At 43.6% G+C, this 19,323-nt stretch overlaps 1 protein-coding gene across 1 annotated transcript; it reads right to left on the reverse strand.

The window, feature by feature from the left end:
• Positions 1 to 2,957: 2,957 nt before the first annotated feature.
• Positions 2,958 to 17,474, reverse strand: LOC116978775 (ralA-binding protein 1-A-like; the record flags this gene model as incomplete). The annotated part of the gene is made up of 2 exons (XM_033030073.1): positions 2,958 to 3,343; positions 16,739 to 17,474. Coding segments are annotated over 2 exons (1,122 nt in total), but the record flags the coding sequence as incomplete, so codon positions are not given.
• Positions 17,475 to 19,323: the final 1,849 nt, after the last annotated feature.

Raw genomic sequence — 19,323 nt, forward strand, 5'->3', positions numbered from 1 at the left:
AGCAGCAGAGATGCACGTGCATGAGGGCCGTAGGCATGCCAGGCATAATGGCCAGGGGGAGGACAGATTCATTGGTGATTTTGTCCTGCCAAGAAATTAGCAGAAATGAAAATTATTCAATTTCTGTTCTTAATGTAGATCTTGATGGGGAGAATATAGTGTAAGTACGATTCATAGAGAATATCAACAACATAATTTAATACCCTGCTAAGATGAAATTTTAATGGGTTTCATTAAGTACATGTTCGGTGAGGAGAGGGATGACGGGTCGCAAGCCAGCAGCAGCCTGTGGGCATACCTGAGCTTACCTGGATCAGGGCGCTCCACTAATTACAACCTAGACTTTTGTAATTTGGACTTTGTATTTATTTTTCTTCTTTGTAAACGGCGCCAAGATTTGGCGACTGTATTTATGGGTTGTGCAAAATAATTTCACTGTGTTGTGCATACGTGATTATAAAGAACCATTGAACAGTTGGTATCTGTTGTTTGCAATACATTTTTTTTGGTGGGTCTGCCAACCCTGCTCTATGCAGTGTCAACAGAGTAGTAACAGTAATATAGAGAATTCTACATGGGGTACATGTTTGCAAACCCCCTGATCAATTGGAAACATCAGATCCAGTTTAAAATAACACCCTGTAAAGCGGGATTCTTTTACAATATAAATCTCCTTTCTCTGAGTTACTGTAGCAGAATCAAGAACAATAGGACTTGCTTAATAATTCAAATAAATTGGAGTGAGGACATCTTCAACATGGAATTATCCGGGAACCAACATAACATTTTTATCACTGGCACCAGGAACACTGAAAATGCTCCATAGCTGCACATGACAATCATGTTTGAATTGAACCTGCATTGAATCTACATGTTTTAATCGTGACTAAAGTAAGCTTATTTATCAGTGTGCCTGAATTAAGTATGCAGATCAGTGACTGTAATTGGTAACGTTGGATTATGTTAAATGTATATAATTGTAATGTGTACATTTGACCATACATTCAGATATGACTAATAGTGGTTCACAACATGTTCCTAGTTTAAATGCGAGTACATGTATCTTCCGAGTATGTTCAATACCAACACGAGTATAATGTATAATTTCTCATGTTTAGTTTAAGACATAATGAAAATATGTGGATTTGGAATATGCTCCATTCATTCAGAATAATGTGGAGGTTCAGATCTTCCTTCAGATACGGTACCTTCAAGGCACGGCGGCACAGCGGTAGAGCTGCTGCCTAACAGTGCCAGAGCCTCGGGTTCGATCCAGACAACGGGTGCTGTCTGCGCGGAGTTTGCACGTTCTCTCCATGACCACGTGGATATATGCACTGGGTGCTCCGGTCTCCTCCCACATGCCAAAGGTTTGTAGGTTAATTTGTCTTTGGTGAAAATTGTAAAAAATCGGCACTGCTCGGCACGGAATTTGTGGGTCGAAGGGCCTGTTTCCGTTCTCTATCTCTAAATTAAACTAAAACAAATTGATTATAACATGTAGATCTGGACAGTGTTAAGTCAAGAGTCAAGAGTATTTTATTGCCATATGTCCCAGATAGAACAATGAAATTCTTACTTGCTACAGCACAACAGAATATGTAAACAAAGTACACTGTAAACGATATAATATACGAGAGAGAAAAAAGTTCAGTGTGTATATATACACATACTCACAAGCACACACAGGCATATATTTTCGTGTTCGTTTTCTAGGTCTGCACAAAACTTGAGAGTCTTTAATTTACAACAGAAGTCTTTAATGCTTTACTCAATTCTGGCAGCAAGACAAGTCAAAATGGCTGCACACACAGAATCTGACTGCACACTCACACTGTCTACAGACAGGATAAACTATATACAAAACATCTCCCTTTGTCCTGTGCAGCGCCACCTACTGCAAGGGAGGAGCAACGGGTCCTCCCACCCCACAGTCCACCAAACATCACACTCCCCCTTTCCAGTTTGAACGTCTCCATTTGGCTGGCCCTCGCTTCACTCCTTTTTTCCCAGCCATTTTTGTGTTTCACAACTCTTGCTAAAGGCTTAGAATCAACAGTTTTCATCAGTGTTCTCTTTTGAAGAGATATCAGTATTTGCTTTATCTGTATGCTGTTCTTTCTCCACTTGACTGTAGTTTTTCTCGGCGGTCGTCAGCGTTTTGGATGTGAGCGCGATTGGTTCTTCCTTGCCATTCGGTACCGTTTGCGAGGTTACAGCTCCATGACCATATGGTGGTGCATCGGTGGCCAGCGAGATCGGCTTTGATGGGTCATAGTGGACCAAACGTGTCTTCTGGGCGAACATCTCCTTCAACCTGGTGAATGCATGGTCACACTCCTTGGACCAGTACCATTTGACGTCCTGTTTTCGCAGGTTATTCTCGCACTTGCTGACCATGTTGCAATCCGTGCTCGATGACAATGCCATAGTTGATCCATCGTAGATCAAGGTGTTCATGTCAAGCTTGAAAGCATGGATCCAGTCGACGGCACACAGGGATGTACATTCTTTGCCAACGACGATCAGCGGCAACATCTGTGTCATACCATGTAAGGAAACGGCGACAGTGCATTTGCATTTCGTGGGAATGGGCTGTCGTCCGTATCCGAAAAAGTGCATGTTGGACGGTTTCAGTTTCGGCGATCTGATCCTCTCCCAGATGTCCTGACCCACTAGCGACACAGCCGCACCAGTGTCCACCTGGAACTGTAGATCGACGTTCGAGACCCGCAGCGAAGTCCTCGTCTTGTCGGTGATCGTAGACACACCGAGCACTTCAATGGGAATGGTCTCCGCGATTTGGTCGACTGTGTTTTGCGCTTTCTTGCCCTTTCTCAGCTTTCCTATGGACACACTGCCTGGAGATGACCTTTTCGGTAAAAGGCATAACAAACGGACTTGATATACGGGCACTCATGGTGATGATGAGCAGTCGAGCCGCACTGGTAGCAGGGTTACGATCCTCCCCCCACAGGGGAACGGCTCTTCTGAAACTGTCCCACCTTCTCCGGATTTGCTCTGCGTCGATCAACTGGTTTCTGGCGTTGCGGACGAGTCTGACGAATTGTATGCACCTCCTGAGGGAGCTTTGACGCTGTTTCGCCGGCCATTTCGTGCAGTTCTTTACTCAGCAGCTCGGCCATCATAGCACAATGCAACACGTTCTTCAATGAGGCATCTGATTCCTTGAGAATCGCCTGCTGGATGAATGCATGCCGGCAGCACTTTTCGCAGCATTGTGTTTTAAAATCACATGCCTTTGCCTTGGTGCAAAGTTCGGCAAGAAATTCAGTGATCGATTGCCCTTCCTGTTGCAAGGTCCGGTAGAAATCAAGGCAAGCTGCGAGGAAATTTAGACTTTCTTCGAAATGCAGCTGCCAAAGCAGTTGTGATTTCAGCATATGAGGCTTCAGTTACTTTTTCTGTAAGTACATTTTGAAGCAGTGCAAAAGTTTCTGGAGACATTGATGAACACAAGAGAGCCTTCTTCCTCTGGTCAGTCGTAATTGCCATACTTTCAAAATAAAACTCAGCGCGCATTAAACACGACGACCACCTTTCTCGCTCGGGACAGAAACGATCGAATTGCCGAGACATGTTAGTCTGAGTTCCGTTTTTTTTAAATCAAAAAATAGGCTGGGTCTTTGGACGCAACCGAAGCATCCCACTCCTGACACCACTTTCGTATTTGTTTTCTAGGTCTGCACAAAACTTGAGAGTCTTTAATTTACAACAGAAGTCTTTAATGCTTTATTCAATGCTGGCAGCAAGACAAGTCAAAATGGCTGCACACACACACTGTCTACAGACAGGATAAACTATATACAAAACATCTCCCTTTGTCCTGTGCAGCGCCACCTGCTGCATGGGAGGAGCAACGGGTCCTCCCACCCCACACAGTCCACCAAACATCACATATGTATATACCTATATTACTAAAAGTCTCACCTTGACCACTTCCTGTTGCTCTGTATATTGATTTTAGAATAAACGCTGCCACTTACGGCTGTGATTTTTGGCCATCTTACTCAGAGTCTCCCTCCGCTGCGCAAGACAAGAGAATTTTCCCATCGATGAAAAATAAAAGTTATTATTGTTTAAAAAATGTTGAGATTCTCTCTCCTGTCAATCACGCCATGAAGGCCACACCCCTTCTGGTAGGAGGGGGGAGGGACTATAAAACCCAGAAGTGTGGGCGTGGCTCAGTCTCTGCAAGATTGGGGAGGGAGAGGTCACGACTCTCTGTCTTTAGTGGCTTTGCACCCTACTTGAAATGGTATGAAACTGCACTTGAATTTGGTGGCCTTGCGCCCTGCTTGAAATGGAATTTCAAGGAATAGCCGTGAGTCAACTGCCAGCCCACCAGCCATGAGTGAGTGAGCTGCCAGCACAACAGGCTTGCGTGACTGAGCCGCCAGCCCAAAAATCCATTCAGCCCACAATGTCCATACTAGCCCTCTGGAAACCAGTTCCTTCAGTGCACAACACCCATACTAGTGCTCCAGAAAGCTCCCTCCTCCCACTGGCCACTAATATTGGAATTGGTGGAGAGGTGGAATATTGTGTTCGGGAACTAGACCTCCCGTGTGATGCTGGGACCCAACGGGTCTCACTTAGTCTAGTATATATATATATATGTGTGGGTGTGTGTGTGTGTGTGTGTGTGTACATATAGTAAATATATAAAACATATATATATTCATATATATATATATATATATATATATATATATCTATATATATATATATAAATATATATATATATATATATATATATATATATATATATATATATATATATGAATATATATATGTTTGTGTGTGTGTGTGTGTGTGTATATTCATATATATATATATATATATATAATATATGAATATACACACACACACACACACACACACATATATATATATATACACACACACATATACACATACTCAAAAAACAAACAATAGAAGTGCAATAATAATAATAATAACAATAATAATAATAATAATAATAATAATAATAATAATAATAATAATAATAATAATAATAATAATAATAATAATAATAATAATAATAATAATAATAATAGTCTATTGTAGTTCAGAGCTTATTTGAGGTTGTAGTGTTTAATAGCCTGATGGCTGTAGGTTAGAGTTTTCAGGCTCCTGTACCTTCTTCCCAATGGCAGTGGTGAAATTAGTGTGTGGCCAGGATGGTGTGGGTCTTTGATGATGTTGGCTGCCTTTTTGAGGCAGCAAATCCAATAAATCCCTTCGATGGTGGGGAGGTCAGAGCTGGTGATGGACTGGGCAGTGTTCACAACTTTTTGCAGTCTTTTCCGCTCCTGGGCGTTCAAGTTGCCGAACCAGGCCGTGATGCAACCAGTCAATGTGCTCTTTACACCTGTAGAAGTTCAGAGGTGATTCTGACACTTAGATTTATAGCATAGTTAGTACTGACCTGATTGCAGCACGTAGATTCAGAGCATGTTCAATCTCCCTGTTTCATTAATAAAAATGGGATATCGGTTCCCAGATAATTCTTTTTTTTAATTTATTTTTTTTTATTTATTTTTTTAATTAGAAGTACAGTAATACACATCACATATATCTTATTACATTTGTTGTACCACTTCGTTTTTCGAGCTTTAAAAAAGGTAGAAATAAAAGAAGTAAGGAAAGTGAGCAAGAGTCGTGAAGGTGCAGGAAAGTGTTGGGAAAAGAAAGCCCCTTAGAGAAGAAGTTAGAGAAGGAAGTAAAGAAAGGAAATAGACCCTAGAAAGAAAAGAAAAAAAAGGAGAAACAATCGCTCTATTATAACACAAACTCAGCAAAAAAGGATATACCAACCGTGTTTTTTTTTGTTTTTTTTACCCCTCGTTACCAGATCCTGGTGCCATTTATTTTTTAAATTACTATTGCACCTTATGCTTGTAATAGTTCCATAAATGCAGACCACGTATTTTGGAAGTGGTCTGCTTTGCCAGCTAGGAGGAGTCTCATCTCTTCCAGGTGTAATGTTTCGAACATGTTTGAAATCCACATTTTTATTGTTGGTATTGGAGCGTTTTTCTAGAATTTGAGTATAAGCTTTTTTCCCCATTATTAGCCCGTAATTAAGTAAGTTCTTTTGAAACACGTTTAGTTCGGGGTTACCTTCCGATATTCCAAAAATGATCCATTCTGCTTTTGGTACAAGTTTTATTTTAATTAATTTTGTGAAGATTTCAAATTTTTCGTTCCAGAATTTTTGGATTTTTATACAAAAAACAAAAGAGTGCGCTATGGTAGCTTCTTGTGACTGACATTTATCACAAGTGGGTGAGACATTGGGGAAAAGTTTATTTATTTTAGTTTTTGAATAATATAGTCTATGTTTTGAATTGAATTAGAGTATGTCGTACGTTGATCGAGCATTTATGCACATATAGTAAGTGTTTTCCCAGATAATTCTATATTCAAGTTGACCTCATCCAGATTACTTCAAATTCATTATTTAGCAATCTTAATTCTAGATTTTCTCACAAGCCTTCATGAGGCAAGTACTTCTGAGAAATGAGATAAAATTCCTGTAGAATTATCCATTGCAATGCATTTATTAAAAGACTTGCCTACAGAAATAATGTATGATTTTTTTTAGTTTAAAAACCTAAACATACAAATCTATTGCTCACAGGTATTTATGTCTGTGGAACAGTCTACTTTTTTTTTTAAATCTTTGGTGCTCTCTGCTGTCTCTGAAGTAGCAGGGCACTGAATGCTAACAGAGGGAACAGTGTGATAAAATAACTCATCATTTCCAAGCTTAGCTTTCTGATGAAGATCTGGGTGATGAAACAAGCTCCATTTCACAGTCTTGAGAGTCTCCTGTGTACTTAATTTACCACCCAAAGACACATCCATAATATTCACAAGAAAATGGCAAGTTTAGGGTCACAGATGTTGTGTATTCTGCATTAGGCGCAAAGATGATGTTTTTTTTGTCCTTAGCCTGTCTATTCGAGTACAGCTCATGAAAGTCTTCATTCAGAAACCAATATTTAAAGTGCAATAATCTAATTTGTTGAAAATATAGACACAAAGTGCTGGAGTAACTCAACTAGTCAGGTAGATGCTTTGGGGGATGTGAGGAGGTGACGTTTTGGGTTGGGACCCTGATTGCTATAGGGAGGGTGAAAGCTGGAAAAGTGGTGAGGGCTGTTCAAAGCCAGATGAGGGGAGTGGTGGGGGTGACGGTGGGGTGGGGGGGGGGGTGAATGTTTGGCAGATGGTTGAACAAAAGCCAGTGGTGAAAAGAAACAAGTTTATGAACTTAGGAGATAAAAGATGTTTAATGTAAAGCTGGTGGAAGGGCACAGGGGGAATGGCAGGGGGGGGGGGGGGACAGGATTGTGCGAGAAATGGTACTGCATTCAGTTGAAGCACAAGAAAGAGAATTAATTCTCCAATTTTACATAACTAACCAACAAATCCTCCCCCTTTTCACCCCCTCTCTTTCCTGTGTCCCATGTGGATGCATACTTGTTTAATTCATCTCATTATCTTCCATTAGTATTTCATAACAATCAATTTGTTTTGTTAACTCTTTTAAAATGTTCAATAGAAACTCTTATTATGTACTTGGCAACATCAAAAAGTAGGAGTAAGCTTCTTAGGACTGCCCCATCATTCAATGTGATCAAGGCCAAGCTATCCCCAGCCTCTTGTCCCTCTTGGTGCCAGTTCCCCAGATCCTTCAATTCTCTGATCTTCCAAATATAATCTAGTTATTCTTTTAAATGCCTCCAATGTTTTAGCCTGTACAATGCTCTGGGACAGAGAATTACATAGATTCAACATCCTCTGTTAGAAGTTGTCCCTACGCATTTCAATTTTAATAGACTACCCCCTAATCTTGTAACTGTATCCCCTTGTTCCCACTTCTTCCTCGAGTGAAAATGTAAAGTCATACATTGTGGAAATAGCAACCTAACGTCCACATCAACCAAGATGATTAGTGGGATGATTACACTCACCTCACCAGCCTGTGTTTGGCCCATATCCCTCTAAACCTTTCCTATCCATGTACAGTACCTATCTAAATGTTTCTTAAATATCTTGACATCTGCCTGCCACGTTTCCTCAGGATCTTTTTACACGTTCCAATAAAATCACCCCTCATTCTTCTAAACTCCAAAGAATTTAATTAGTCACTTGTGATAGGACAACGTTTATATTTACTTTTTTGACGAACTTTATCTTTAACTCTTGTTCTACTTTTCCTTCTGCATTGATATTCTAGTCACTCTGCATTAAAAAAAGATATTTGTTCCAATTTCCTGTCTTTTATGCAATTTTGCTGCCTTCAGGTATGATATTATCTTTAACTTTTTTTATTCAACTATGGAGGACGTCCTCCCCATGGAATTTTACTTTCTCATCGGAATGTACCAATTCTGTGCAAATAGTGATCGTATAAACTGAGAAGTGTGAGATGACTTGGTATGTCTAAGATAAAGGTACAAATCTAATCATCTTCGGTTCAAACAATCAAACAAGTGGTTCTTTTCAGCAACAAAGGTAATGCTACAAATGAATAATACACCTCGGGCATATCGAACAGTCCAATTTTATTTTACAGACGTTTTGTTTTTACAAACAATTGTTTTCCTAAGAAACCTGGAATTGTGGAAAATCACGGTATTCAAATTAGTTGTGTCAATGGGAAAAGGTTGTTTTGGGGCTGGAGATTTTCACAGTTGCTATAACAGTTATTCTTCCAGCAGGATTTTAAATAAAGACGCTATCAGTATATAAAGATACCTGTAAGTTTATGTTTGTTACTGTGAGCTATAAACACTAAAATCTCTTAAGAACACAGCTGCTGGTTTCACCGCAGGAGGCCGTTGAAATTGAAAATAAATCCCTTCTATTGATGCTTGTGCAATGGTACTCTATTAAATATTTAACATGTTACATTGTTGAATAGAGTATCATTGCGAAAGTGTGATTAGAAACGATTGCTTGTCAATTTCAATGGCCTCCCACCGTGAAATAGACAAACTGTTTTCTTAAAAGACAATGGTGTCCGATTATTGCGGGAAGATAATGTGTAAAAATATTTTTTTCTCCAATGCTGATTTTGTTTTCCCAAGACAGCTTTTCTTTCTGTTTGTCAATTTACAAAGAAGCTTTTAAGTGTTTCCCAGGTTCCTAATCAAAATAGCCTTACAACAAATTCGGCCCAGATAATGGACTGGAATACTTTATTGTCACATGTGACTAGGCACAGTGAAATTCTTTGCTGCATACCCAACGTATACAAATAGCTGCCTCCTATGCCACTGATAAAGTTACAAAGCTTGCCGGCTCCTCCTTTTGTTCTTCCCTCACCTCCCTCACGGCGGTCCCCCCACACCGGGTCCTCCATTGTTCTTCCCCTCCCCCCTCACGGTGGTTCTCCCTGCTCTCAACCCAGGAGGCATTGCCGCCGCCGCGAAGCTTCACCACCGCCGAGGCCCCATCGTCGTGAGGCTTCACCGCTGCCACTGCTTCACTGTCGCTGAGGCCTTACCGCTGTCGACGCCCCAATTCATGCCTCCGTGGTGTCGACCCGGGCCCCAGCCGCGGGTTCCGTCAGCTACTCCACCGACCCGGACTCCAACCCGTGAGGACAGGCTCCTCCGTCCGACCCGCAAGGCCCCAGCCTGACCCGGGCAATCCGGAAGGCGTCGAGACCGCGGCGTCGAGACCGCGGCGTCTCGATAAAGGCCTCCGGCCGTGCTCCCAGTCCACAGCCGCGGCCCGTCAGGAAGCTTTCTGGCAGCGCGGCCCGTCATAATACAAATAGTGTTTCAATTCATCAATCATGTTGTGAGCAGTTCATTTAGTGGATGCACACATCATAGCAGAACTAGTGTAGAATACAAAGTGATGGAGGAACTTAGTGAAAATATTGCAAAACTATTGCAAAAATATGTAAGGCCCCTGTCCCACTTACGTGTCCTTGGCACGCTAATTACACGATCTCGTGGTCGCGTTGAGGCGTGACGGTCCCGCGAAGGTCGCGCGCGATTTCATGCGTCCACACAACCGTCTGGAGCGCGTGACGTCATTTGGACACAAAATGCTGGAGTAACTCAGCGGGACCGGCAGCATCTCTGGAGAGAAGGAATGGATGATGTTTCGGGTCGAGACCATTCTTCAGTCTGAATTTTGTGTCTATCTTCAATTTTCCTGGCCCCACTCTGGGAGTAGAAGTGGGGGCGGATCCAGACCGCAACGGCCGTGAGCCCCAGGCCGAGCTCGGCGATCGTTTGCCTGCTTCTGCTGCTGTTGGAGGTGAGACGTTGCGTCGCGCCAGGGTCTTGGGCCTGTCCCAATTTGGCTGTCAGTTACGCGACAGGCCAGTGGCGCGCGAAGATTTAGTTTGCAACAAATTTTTGGAGCGCCGCGCGACACCGCGCACTACTCCATACCCTCCGCGCTTCTCAGTGGGACCGTTCCTGCGCAGCCACACGATGCCCGTGCGCCTCAACGTAACGATGAGGTCACATAATTTGCATGCCAAGGACACGTAAGTGGGACAGGGCCTTAACGAAAATGCCATGTGTGCTTGGGCTGTAACTTTCACAACTTGGAGCAAACTCTTCCTTGAGGACCTAAAGCATACCTGCCTTACATAAATGATTGTACACATCTCACTAAATGGCACCATAATCCTTTCTGATATTTGCGAAATATTAAATCCTTTAATATCCAATTATGTCAAAGTGCTTCACAGAATTATTTTTCAACAGCGCTCGCTGTGCTTGGTTGGATGAGGTTGTGAGCTTGAAAACCAGAAGTGTTTTGGAAGCAGCATCAGAACTGACCAAAATTTCTCCTGCACCAATGTCATAACTTGGCAGAAATCATGTTACACCATCGGAGAGACAAAGAGCACCAAACATTTCTATTTTCTTGACTCTTGCAATACTGATTGCATGGAGCCCAAGAATCTAACTGCACACAAAGGATTTGTTGAAATTGGTTCTGATGTGCCCATGTCTGCAGCTTCCATAAGCAGAAGACTTTGGCTCTTGTTTGCGATTGACAATATCCAAGGTGACCTGTTGAAGCAGCTTTGTTGAATCATTTCATGCATCTGCAAAGCTAGTTGCAATTCAGCTGCTTCAATGGAATTAATCAGAGATGCTCAAATAAAGGAATCATGTAATAAGGTGAATAAGTTGAAGATGCACACAGGGTCTCTTGGCCAGGGTAGGTGAATTGAGGACCAGAGGACATGGGTTTAAGGTGAAGGGGAAAAGATTTATTAGAAATCTGAGGGGTAACATTTTCACACAAAGAGTGGTGGGTGCATGGAACAAGCTGCCAGAGGAGGTAGTTGAGGCTGGGACTATCCCAATGTTTAAGAAACAGTTAGACAGCCACAAGCATGTTTGGAGGGATATTGACCAAACGTGGGACTAGTGTAGCTGGGACATGTTGACCAATGTGGACAAGTTGGTCCGAAGGGCCTGTTTCAACACTGTATCACTCTATGACTAAAGAAATAGTACCCAAGCCCAGATGATTATTTTTTATTATTCTGACTAAATGGTAATTGTGAAAGACATCAGAGTCTACCTCACATTTAAAGTTTAAGTAGAGACCATTCAAATCTGTGTGCCAATGCATTATTATTCTACAGGCCTTTTGACCTTGCAGTCAACAAGCTGTAAATAATAAATTGCATTTGTAGAGCAAGTTTGAAGTTATAATCAAAGGATCTGATCGCGTTACCCAGCAGCTATTTGAAGTTGTTTATGTTATACAATAGCTCTGTACATTGGCACTCTCTGTTCGCAAGCTTCACCATAACTGTTGCCATTTGATTTTCCCGATCTGCACTCTTACCAAACTGATGATAGTAGGGGGAGAAACGATGATCCCAATCTCCACTCTTATCACAGACACCCCTCCCCCCCCACCCTTTTGTTGCCTCTGCTTTCCCCGCTTTCATCCCATCAAACCCCATACTCCAGCGCCATTTTGAAACTTTTTACCTATCAATTTTCCCACATCTGATAAATAATGCATAACTTGAATTGTTAACTCTTGTCTCTCTCTCCACAGAGTCAACCACATCTGTTTGGTGTTTCACGCGCTTTGCTTCATTTACATCCAATATCAGGTACCATTACTGAATGTAGGATCAGGTGTTAACCATTCAGTCCTTCGTTCCCCCCCTCCCCCACCCCTATCATTTCGTTTGGTTTAGTTTATGATTATTGATACAGTGAAAAGCTTTTTTTGTTTCATGCTATCCAGTCAGAAAAAGAGACTATACACGATTACAATCAAGCCGTGCACACACAGGAACAAGGGTATAACGTTTAGTGCAAGATAAATTCCAGTAACGTCCAATTAAAGCGAGTCTGAAGGTCTCCAATGAGATCAAGTCTGGTTTTTAGTTTAGAGATACAGTGCGGAACAGGCCCTTCGGCCCAACGAGTCCGCGCCGACCAGCGATCCCCGCACACTAACACTATCCTACACGCACTAGGGATAAGTTACATTTATACCAAGCCAATTAGCCTACAGACCTGTACATCTTTGGAGTGTGGACGGAAACCAGAGATTCCTGAAAAAACCCCAGGCAGGTCAGGGGGAGAACGTACAAACTCTGTACAGACAGCACCCATAGTCAGGATCGAACCCGGGCCTCTGGCACTGTGGGGCAGCAACTCTACCGCTGCACCACCATACTGCCCATCAATCTGTCTCTCATTTCTATTTACAGTTTGTCCCATGTCCCTGGATACAATTACATGGTAAAAATCTATAGAACTCGTTCTAGCCTTTTAGAGGTGAGAATTCCTCATTTTAAATTCACTTTCTGTGGGAAATCACTTCCTGATTTCACTCTTGGCTGTCCTTTTAACATTGTTGTGTGTATTCTGGGATGGAACACATTATATAAAGCAATACCTGTACCTCAAATAGATCATCACTCAATCTCTAAATCACAACCCAACTTTGAGCTGACTGATATAATGATACAATTCTTGTGGGGTTATTAGTGGGCATGTGTGAGAAAATAGCTGTCAGGAAAATAAGTGGGGGAATGGGACTGTTGTAAGAATCAGCAAACACTTGATAAATCGAATGGCCTCCTCCTATACTGTGTAAGAATTTAAGATAGGACGATGAGTGAAAACATTGTATAGCTGAACATTAACACCCTCCTCATATCTCTGAGATAAAGGCCACTATAAGTACTGCATGCAGTGCTCCCAATGCAGCCTCCTTTACATCGGCTAAACCAAGAGTAGACCAGTCGGCCATTTTGCTGAGCATAAACTCGGTCCGCCAGGGCCTGCTGAATCACCTGGTTGCTAACCATTTTAACTCCCTTCCCCATTCATTACCAGAGTTGAGGCTACATGCAAACTGGAGGAACAGCACCTCATATTCCACTTGGTTAGCTGCCAAACCAACGGTTTGAACACTGTGTAGGAAGGAACTGGAGATGCTGGTTTACACCGAAGATCGACACAAAATGTTGGAGTAACTCAGCAGGTCAGGCAGCATCTCTGCGGAGAAGGAATGGGTGACGTTTCGGGTCGAGACCCTTCAGCCGACTGAGGGGGTGGGAGTTTGCAACCTTCACGTGGTCTGCCCTGTTTCGACGAATGCAATCAACCTGGCGTGCACAATCACATAAGATCAACTAGATCAAGTTGTCCTACAACTTTAGGCTGTGCACGCCATACGCAAGAAGAAGAAGCCGACTGAGAGTCAGGGTTGAGGGAATCTAGAGACGTGGAAGGGTAAGATGTGAAAACGACAGATGATCAAGGAAATGTAGAATGAGGACCGAATTCTCCAACAGGCCTGATTCCACGCTGTGTCTCTAAACTCTAAACCAGCCCTGTCCTTATTCACAACTCAATAACGGAATAACTAAGTGAGGCAGAGTTAAGAGTATTTAACAGCACCTCTGGGATGGGGGGGGGGGGGGGGGGGGGGTGGGGTTAAAAAGTGATTGATTCAGGAGTCTGATAGCAGTGATCCACATCCTACCTGAAGCATGACAATCAAAATTGAATGTAAGACTCTAGGTGAGGCTCGTCCGAGATTCATGAAGATTCAGCTTAAATACTTTCCCTCTGTAATCTCTGCCTTAAACATTCCAGCCCAGGATCCAATATACTTTAGTAACAGTCCTTCTAGGTTTACCTTCTGACTGGAGCCAAGTTATATTGGTACAGCAGATACACAAGTCAAGTTTTAAAATTTAGCTGCAATGTTGAATACAGAGAAGATTTACAAGGATGTTGCCAAGACTCAAGGGCCTGAGCTACAGGGAGAGGTTGGGCAGGTGAGGACTTTACTCCTTGGAGCGCAGAAGGTTGAGGGGTGATATTACTCCCAGTCTTTTACCCAGAGAAAGAGAATCAAAAACCAGAGGACATACATTTAAGATGAGAGGGGCAAGATTTAATAATAACCTGAGGGGTAACTTTTTCACTCGGGTGGTGGGTATATGGAACGAGCTGCCAGAAGAGGTAGTTGAGGCAGGTGCTATAACAGCATTAAATAGACACTTGGATAGGTGCATGGATACCATAGGTTGAGAGGGATATGGGCCAAACACAGGCAATTAGGACTAGCTTAAATGGGACATCTTGGTCAGAATGGACAAGTTGGGCTGAAGGGCCTGTTTCTGTGCTGTACGACTGTATGATTCCATGACTCAATTGATGTTGAAGTGCTTTCATTCACTCAAAGGACTTAACTATCAGGAATAATGAAAGAGATCCTATATGTCCATTTTGCGTGGTTACAAGTTCGGGACACTGCAAGTAGGTAGCTTTCTGTGACCAGAGTATTTTTCCAATCTATTACCTGTAGCAAGCTATCCTGAAGAGAGTCAGTGAAAAAATATAATGTGCACTCATGAAATGCTTGCAACCTGTGAAAATTGCAATAGGAAAGTCTTGAGAGCAATTTAGTTGCTGAATCTTTTGTTCTGGGAATAATATGTTGAATGTACTATATTCGTGTTGGCAAGGTAACACATAAAAAATGGGGATGAAAATGTATGTATAGTGGGAGGCTGTTAAATAAAATGGATTTTAGTCATGCTGCACAGATATTATAATTGTATTTCCATTCAGTCACTCGGTTACTGATTGATCGGTCTCTGCTATTTTCGATGCAGGAAGAAAATCATGCTTTTGTTAGCAACCTATCATCATTATTGCCAATGCCAGTGCATTGTGTGGGGGAAAAACAAGATGTGATTGGGGTTCTTTTCTGAATCTGAGCTGAGTATAGGAAGGGATTTAAAAAATATATTATATTGAGAACGGTGCACTCTGCCACCCAGTGGGAAAATGTTTCCACTGCACGTTATCAACCGAGACTAGTTTGTGGGGCATTTGTATTTATACTTTAATTAACTATTACTTACAATAAAACAGCACATTAACAAATAAATGCACCTCAAGAGAGTTCAGAGACATAAGCAGATAAAGAATGGATGACAGGAAGTATTTCCAAAACCTTGGATAGAGAGATTTGTAAGGGTTTTAAAGTGGAACAATGAGGCGTAGAGATAGACACAAATTGCTGAAGCAATTCAGCGGGACAGGCAGCGTCACTGGGTAAAAGGAATGTGGGACGTTTCGGGTCAAGACCCTTTTTCTCGACCCGAACCGTCACCCATTCCTTCTATCCAGAGATGATGCCTGTCCCGCTGAGTTACTCCAGCATTTTGTGTTTATCAGTTCTTTCCTACACATGAAGGAGGACATTTTAGTGAAACTCCAACACCAGCCATTTCAAAAGTTTCAAAGGTTTTTTATTCTCACGTGTACCAATTAAGGTACAGTGATATGCAAATTGCCATTTGGTTAAGGAGATGGTGGAAAAAGGAGAAGGACTTGTGTCCAATGGCCAAGGAAGCGTGATGTGGCTGGAGAGATTTGCCGGTGAGTTGCAAGAAAGCCTTAAATTGGCATCACTGGGAGATGAAACATAAGATTCTTGTTTGCATGAAACTCGTAGAGAGCACAGTATACACGACAATGCTAAATAACACAATAAATACAATGACCAATGCAAAACAGTAGAATGGTGCAAAGATTGTAGTGCAATCCAAAGAAGTGTAAAAAGATAGGGTACACAAAAAAGCTGGAGAAACTCAGCGGGTGCAGCAGCATCTATGGAGCGATGGAAAAAGGCAACGTTTCGGGCCGAAACCCTTCTTCAGACTGATCGGGGGTGGGGCGGGGGGGCGGGGAGAAGAAAGGAAAAAGGAGGAGGAGCCCAAAGGCTGGGGGATGGGAGGAGACAGCAGGAGGGCTGAGGAAGGGGAGGAGACAGTGAGGACTAACAAAATTGGGAGAATTCGATGTTCATGTCCCCCAGGAATGCAGACTCCCCAAGCGGAATATGAGGTGCTGTTCCTCCAATTACCGGCGTTGCTCGCTCTGGCCATGGAGGAGACCCAGGACAGAGAGGTCGGATACGGAGTGGGAGGGGGAGTTGAAGTGCTGAGCCACCGGGAGGTCAGGTAGGTTCCTGCGGACCGAGCGGAGGTGTTCGGCGAAACGATCGCTCAACCTCCGCTTGGTCTCACTGATATAGATCTGCTGACATCTAGAGCAGCGGATGCAATAGAAACATAGAAACATAGAAAATAGGTGCAGGAGTAGGCCATTCGGCCCTTCGAGGCTGCACCGCCATTCAATATGATCATGGCTGATCATCCAACTCAGTATCCTGTACTCCTCCAGGATGAGCTGCAACTCTTCCTCATCCTCACTTTCGCTTTCACTTTCGGAAGAGTATTCCTCTGTTTCACTTCGACCATGTTGCTGCTGGCGACTCTGAATTTCTGCAATCTCTGCTCTGAGCCGGTCAATCTCCTCTTTCTCAGTTGCAATCTGTCTTCGCAAAAACTGCTCCATGGCCAGCAGTTCCTTCTGTTCAGTCAGGATTTCATTCTCCTGAGCCAGGAGAATATTTATAACTTCCTCTTCATTCTCATTCATTTCTTCTTTAGAAACATCTTCTTTTGAAAGGCTAGCAATTTCTTGGGCAATCTTTGTTTCACATTCCTGCCTTTTAGCTTCACGAAGTTTCCGCTTCAGTGCTGTTAAAATCCGTTGCACTTCCCACAGCCTCTCTTCTTTGGATAAGTCCTTTATGCCAGCTTGCAAATCCCTGTGCAAACAATTCAACAGGAATTCCTGCCGCCAAATTTCTTCCTTAATACTCTCTTGTGTCTCGGGTAAGACCGGCATTGTTGCCACGTTAGACCAGCGAAGTGGTTTCACGACTGTTTTTAACTCTTTCTCCCCAAACAGCTCTTTGACATGAGTGAAAAGCAGGTACAGTATGCGATTACTGATCTGAACAGTAGGGCTAAGAACAATAGGAATATTCAGGATGTTCATTTTTGTTTCACTTTCTTTTTCAATGACATGGTTCATATGGATGAGGTTGGAGGAGATGCAGGTAAACCTCTGTCGCACCTGGAACAGTTTGGCGAGCCGAGACGGTAGGGTGTACAAATTTCTTTATTTTAAAACGAGAATAAAGTTGTCACCCGAGTCGAGTTAGACAGCCAAATATGATGGTTATTCTATTCGTGTGGCGCTAGAATGAACGGTTAACAGAAAGACCCGCGAAAAAGCTCCCGCGCTCATTTGACCGCACCAGCCAATCGCGAGGGTTTGATATTAACAGGGCCACCACTAGGTGCCACTACAGGCCCGGCCCCCCCCCCCCCCCCCCAAGAACCCGAGGTACTGAACCGAGCAGGAGGCCGGACCTGGCGACCGGAACGCGTGGTAACCACGGAAGGGGCGGGTGATACAGGTGGGGCTGGTGGAACAGTCAGAGGACAGTAACGGTGTTGGAGGAACAGAAACACCAGGTGGGGGAAGAACAGGCACAACGGGTGCCACTGGATCGGCCAGCGGACGACCCCTAAACCGAGGCTGCGCCACCACCACCGTCGACATCCAGGTGGGCCGGCTTAAGTCGAGCGACGGGGATGATCTCCTCTCAGCCCCCGACGTCCAACAGGAAAGTCGCGACGCCGGGACGCAACACCTGGAACGGACCCTCGTAGACACGCTGCAGTGGGGACCGATGCGAGTCCCTACGAACAAACACAAATAAGCAGTTCTTAAGGTCCAGCGACACGTGGACCGGGGCAGTCCCATGCCGCGAGGTAGGCACAGGAGCCAGCCGCCCACTCGCTCCCGGAGGCTTGCCAAAACCGCCGGGGTAGACTCCAGCTGCCCTCGAACCGCAGGGAGGAAATCCCCAGGCACCCGCAAAACCGAGCCGTACACCAACTCGGCGGACGATGCATCTTAGTCCACTTTAGGGGCCGTGCGGATGCCTAATAGCACCCAAGGCAACTGGTCTACCCAGTCCAGACCTGTGAGACGTGCCTTCAGCGCCGCTTTCAGGTGTCGGTGTAATCGCTCCACTAGTCCATTTGCCTGTGGGGTGATAGGCAGTGGTGTGGTGCAACTGTGCCCCATATAATTTTGCCAGCAAAGCCCACAACAAGGACGTGAATTGAGGGAACCACGAAGTCTTGCACTGGGGCCCGCAAATGATGTTGCACCTTGGATGTCTGGCAGGGGTTGCAGGCTCTAGCCCAAGCCGCGACCTGTTTGCGGAGACCCTGCCAGACAAATTAGTCCGCCACCAGCGTGGAAGTCGCCCGGATTGAAGGGTGGGCGAGGAGTAAGAGTATGCGGCAGCATCTCGGGGAGTAGGTGTGAAAGGGGTGATTGGTTCAGGGGTCTGAATTCCCCTCCAATTGTTGATGCTGAGAAAATCAGCAATAATTGATCTTTAGCTAGGTCGTAATATCTTTAACTTAGTCATAAGGCTCCCAGAATGAGTATGGTTTTGGTTTAAAACACCCCAGGCTATTGCAAAAACAGAGATATTTCCTTTTAAGGACCTACTTGAGCAATTCTGAGAAGGCTTCTGCTTCCATTGGCCCAGGAGTGAAATTTAAAGGATTTTTTTTTCTTATTTCCTGATACTGATTCACTTATACATTTTGTTTACCCAGCAGAAAACTGGGTGGCATTTCCTGCTAACTTCCCCATAGCTAATAAATCTCAATGGTGTCAATGTGGATTTAAGAAACTGTTAAAAAGGATCAACCCATAGGCTCTTGTTGGATATTCTTGCTGTTTGTTCAAATACATGCACATCAGCACAAACACCACCCTCCGCAATGATCAAGTAAGCTTAGGTTACAGCTAGACAAGACTGTATTTCGAATATTGTGTTCAATCTTAGCTATCCTTCAATAGGGAACGG

The sequence above is a fragment of the Amblyraja radiata genome, chromosome 11 (assembly GCF_010909765.2).
Source record: "Amblyraja radiata isolate CabotCenter1 chromosome 11, sAmbRad1.1.pri, whole genome shotgun sequence".
NCBI lineage: Eukaryota > Metazoa > Chordata > Chondrichthyes > Rajiformes > Rajidae > Amblyraja > Amblyraja radiata.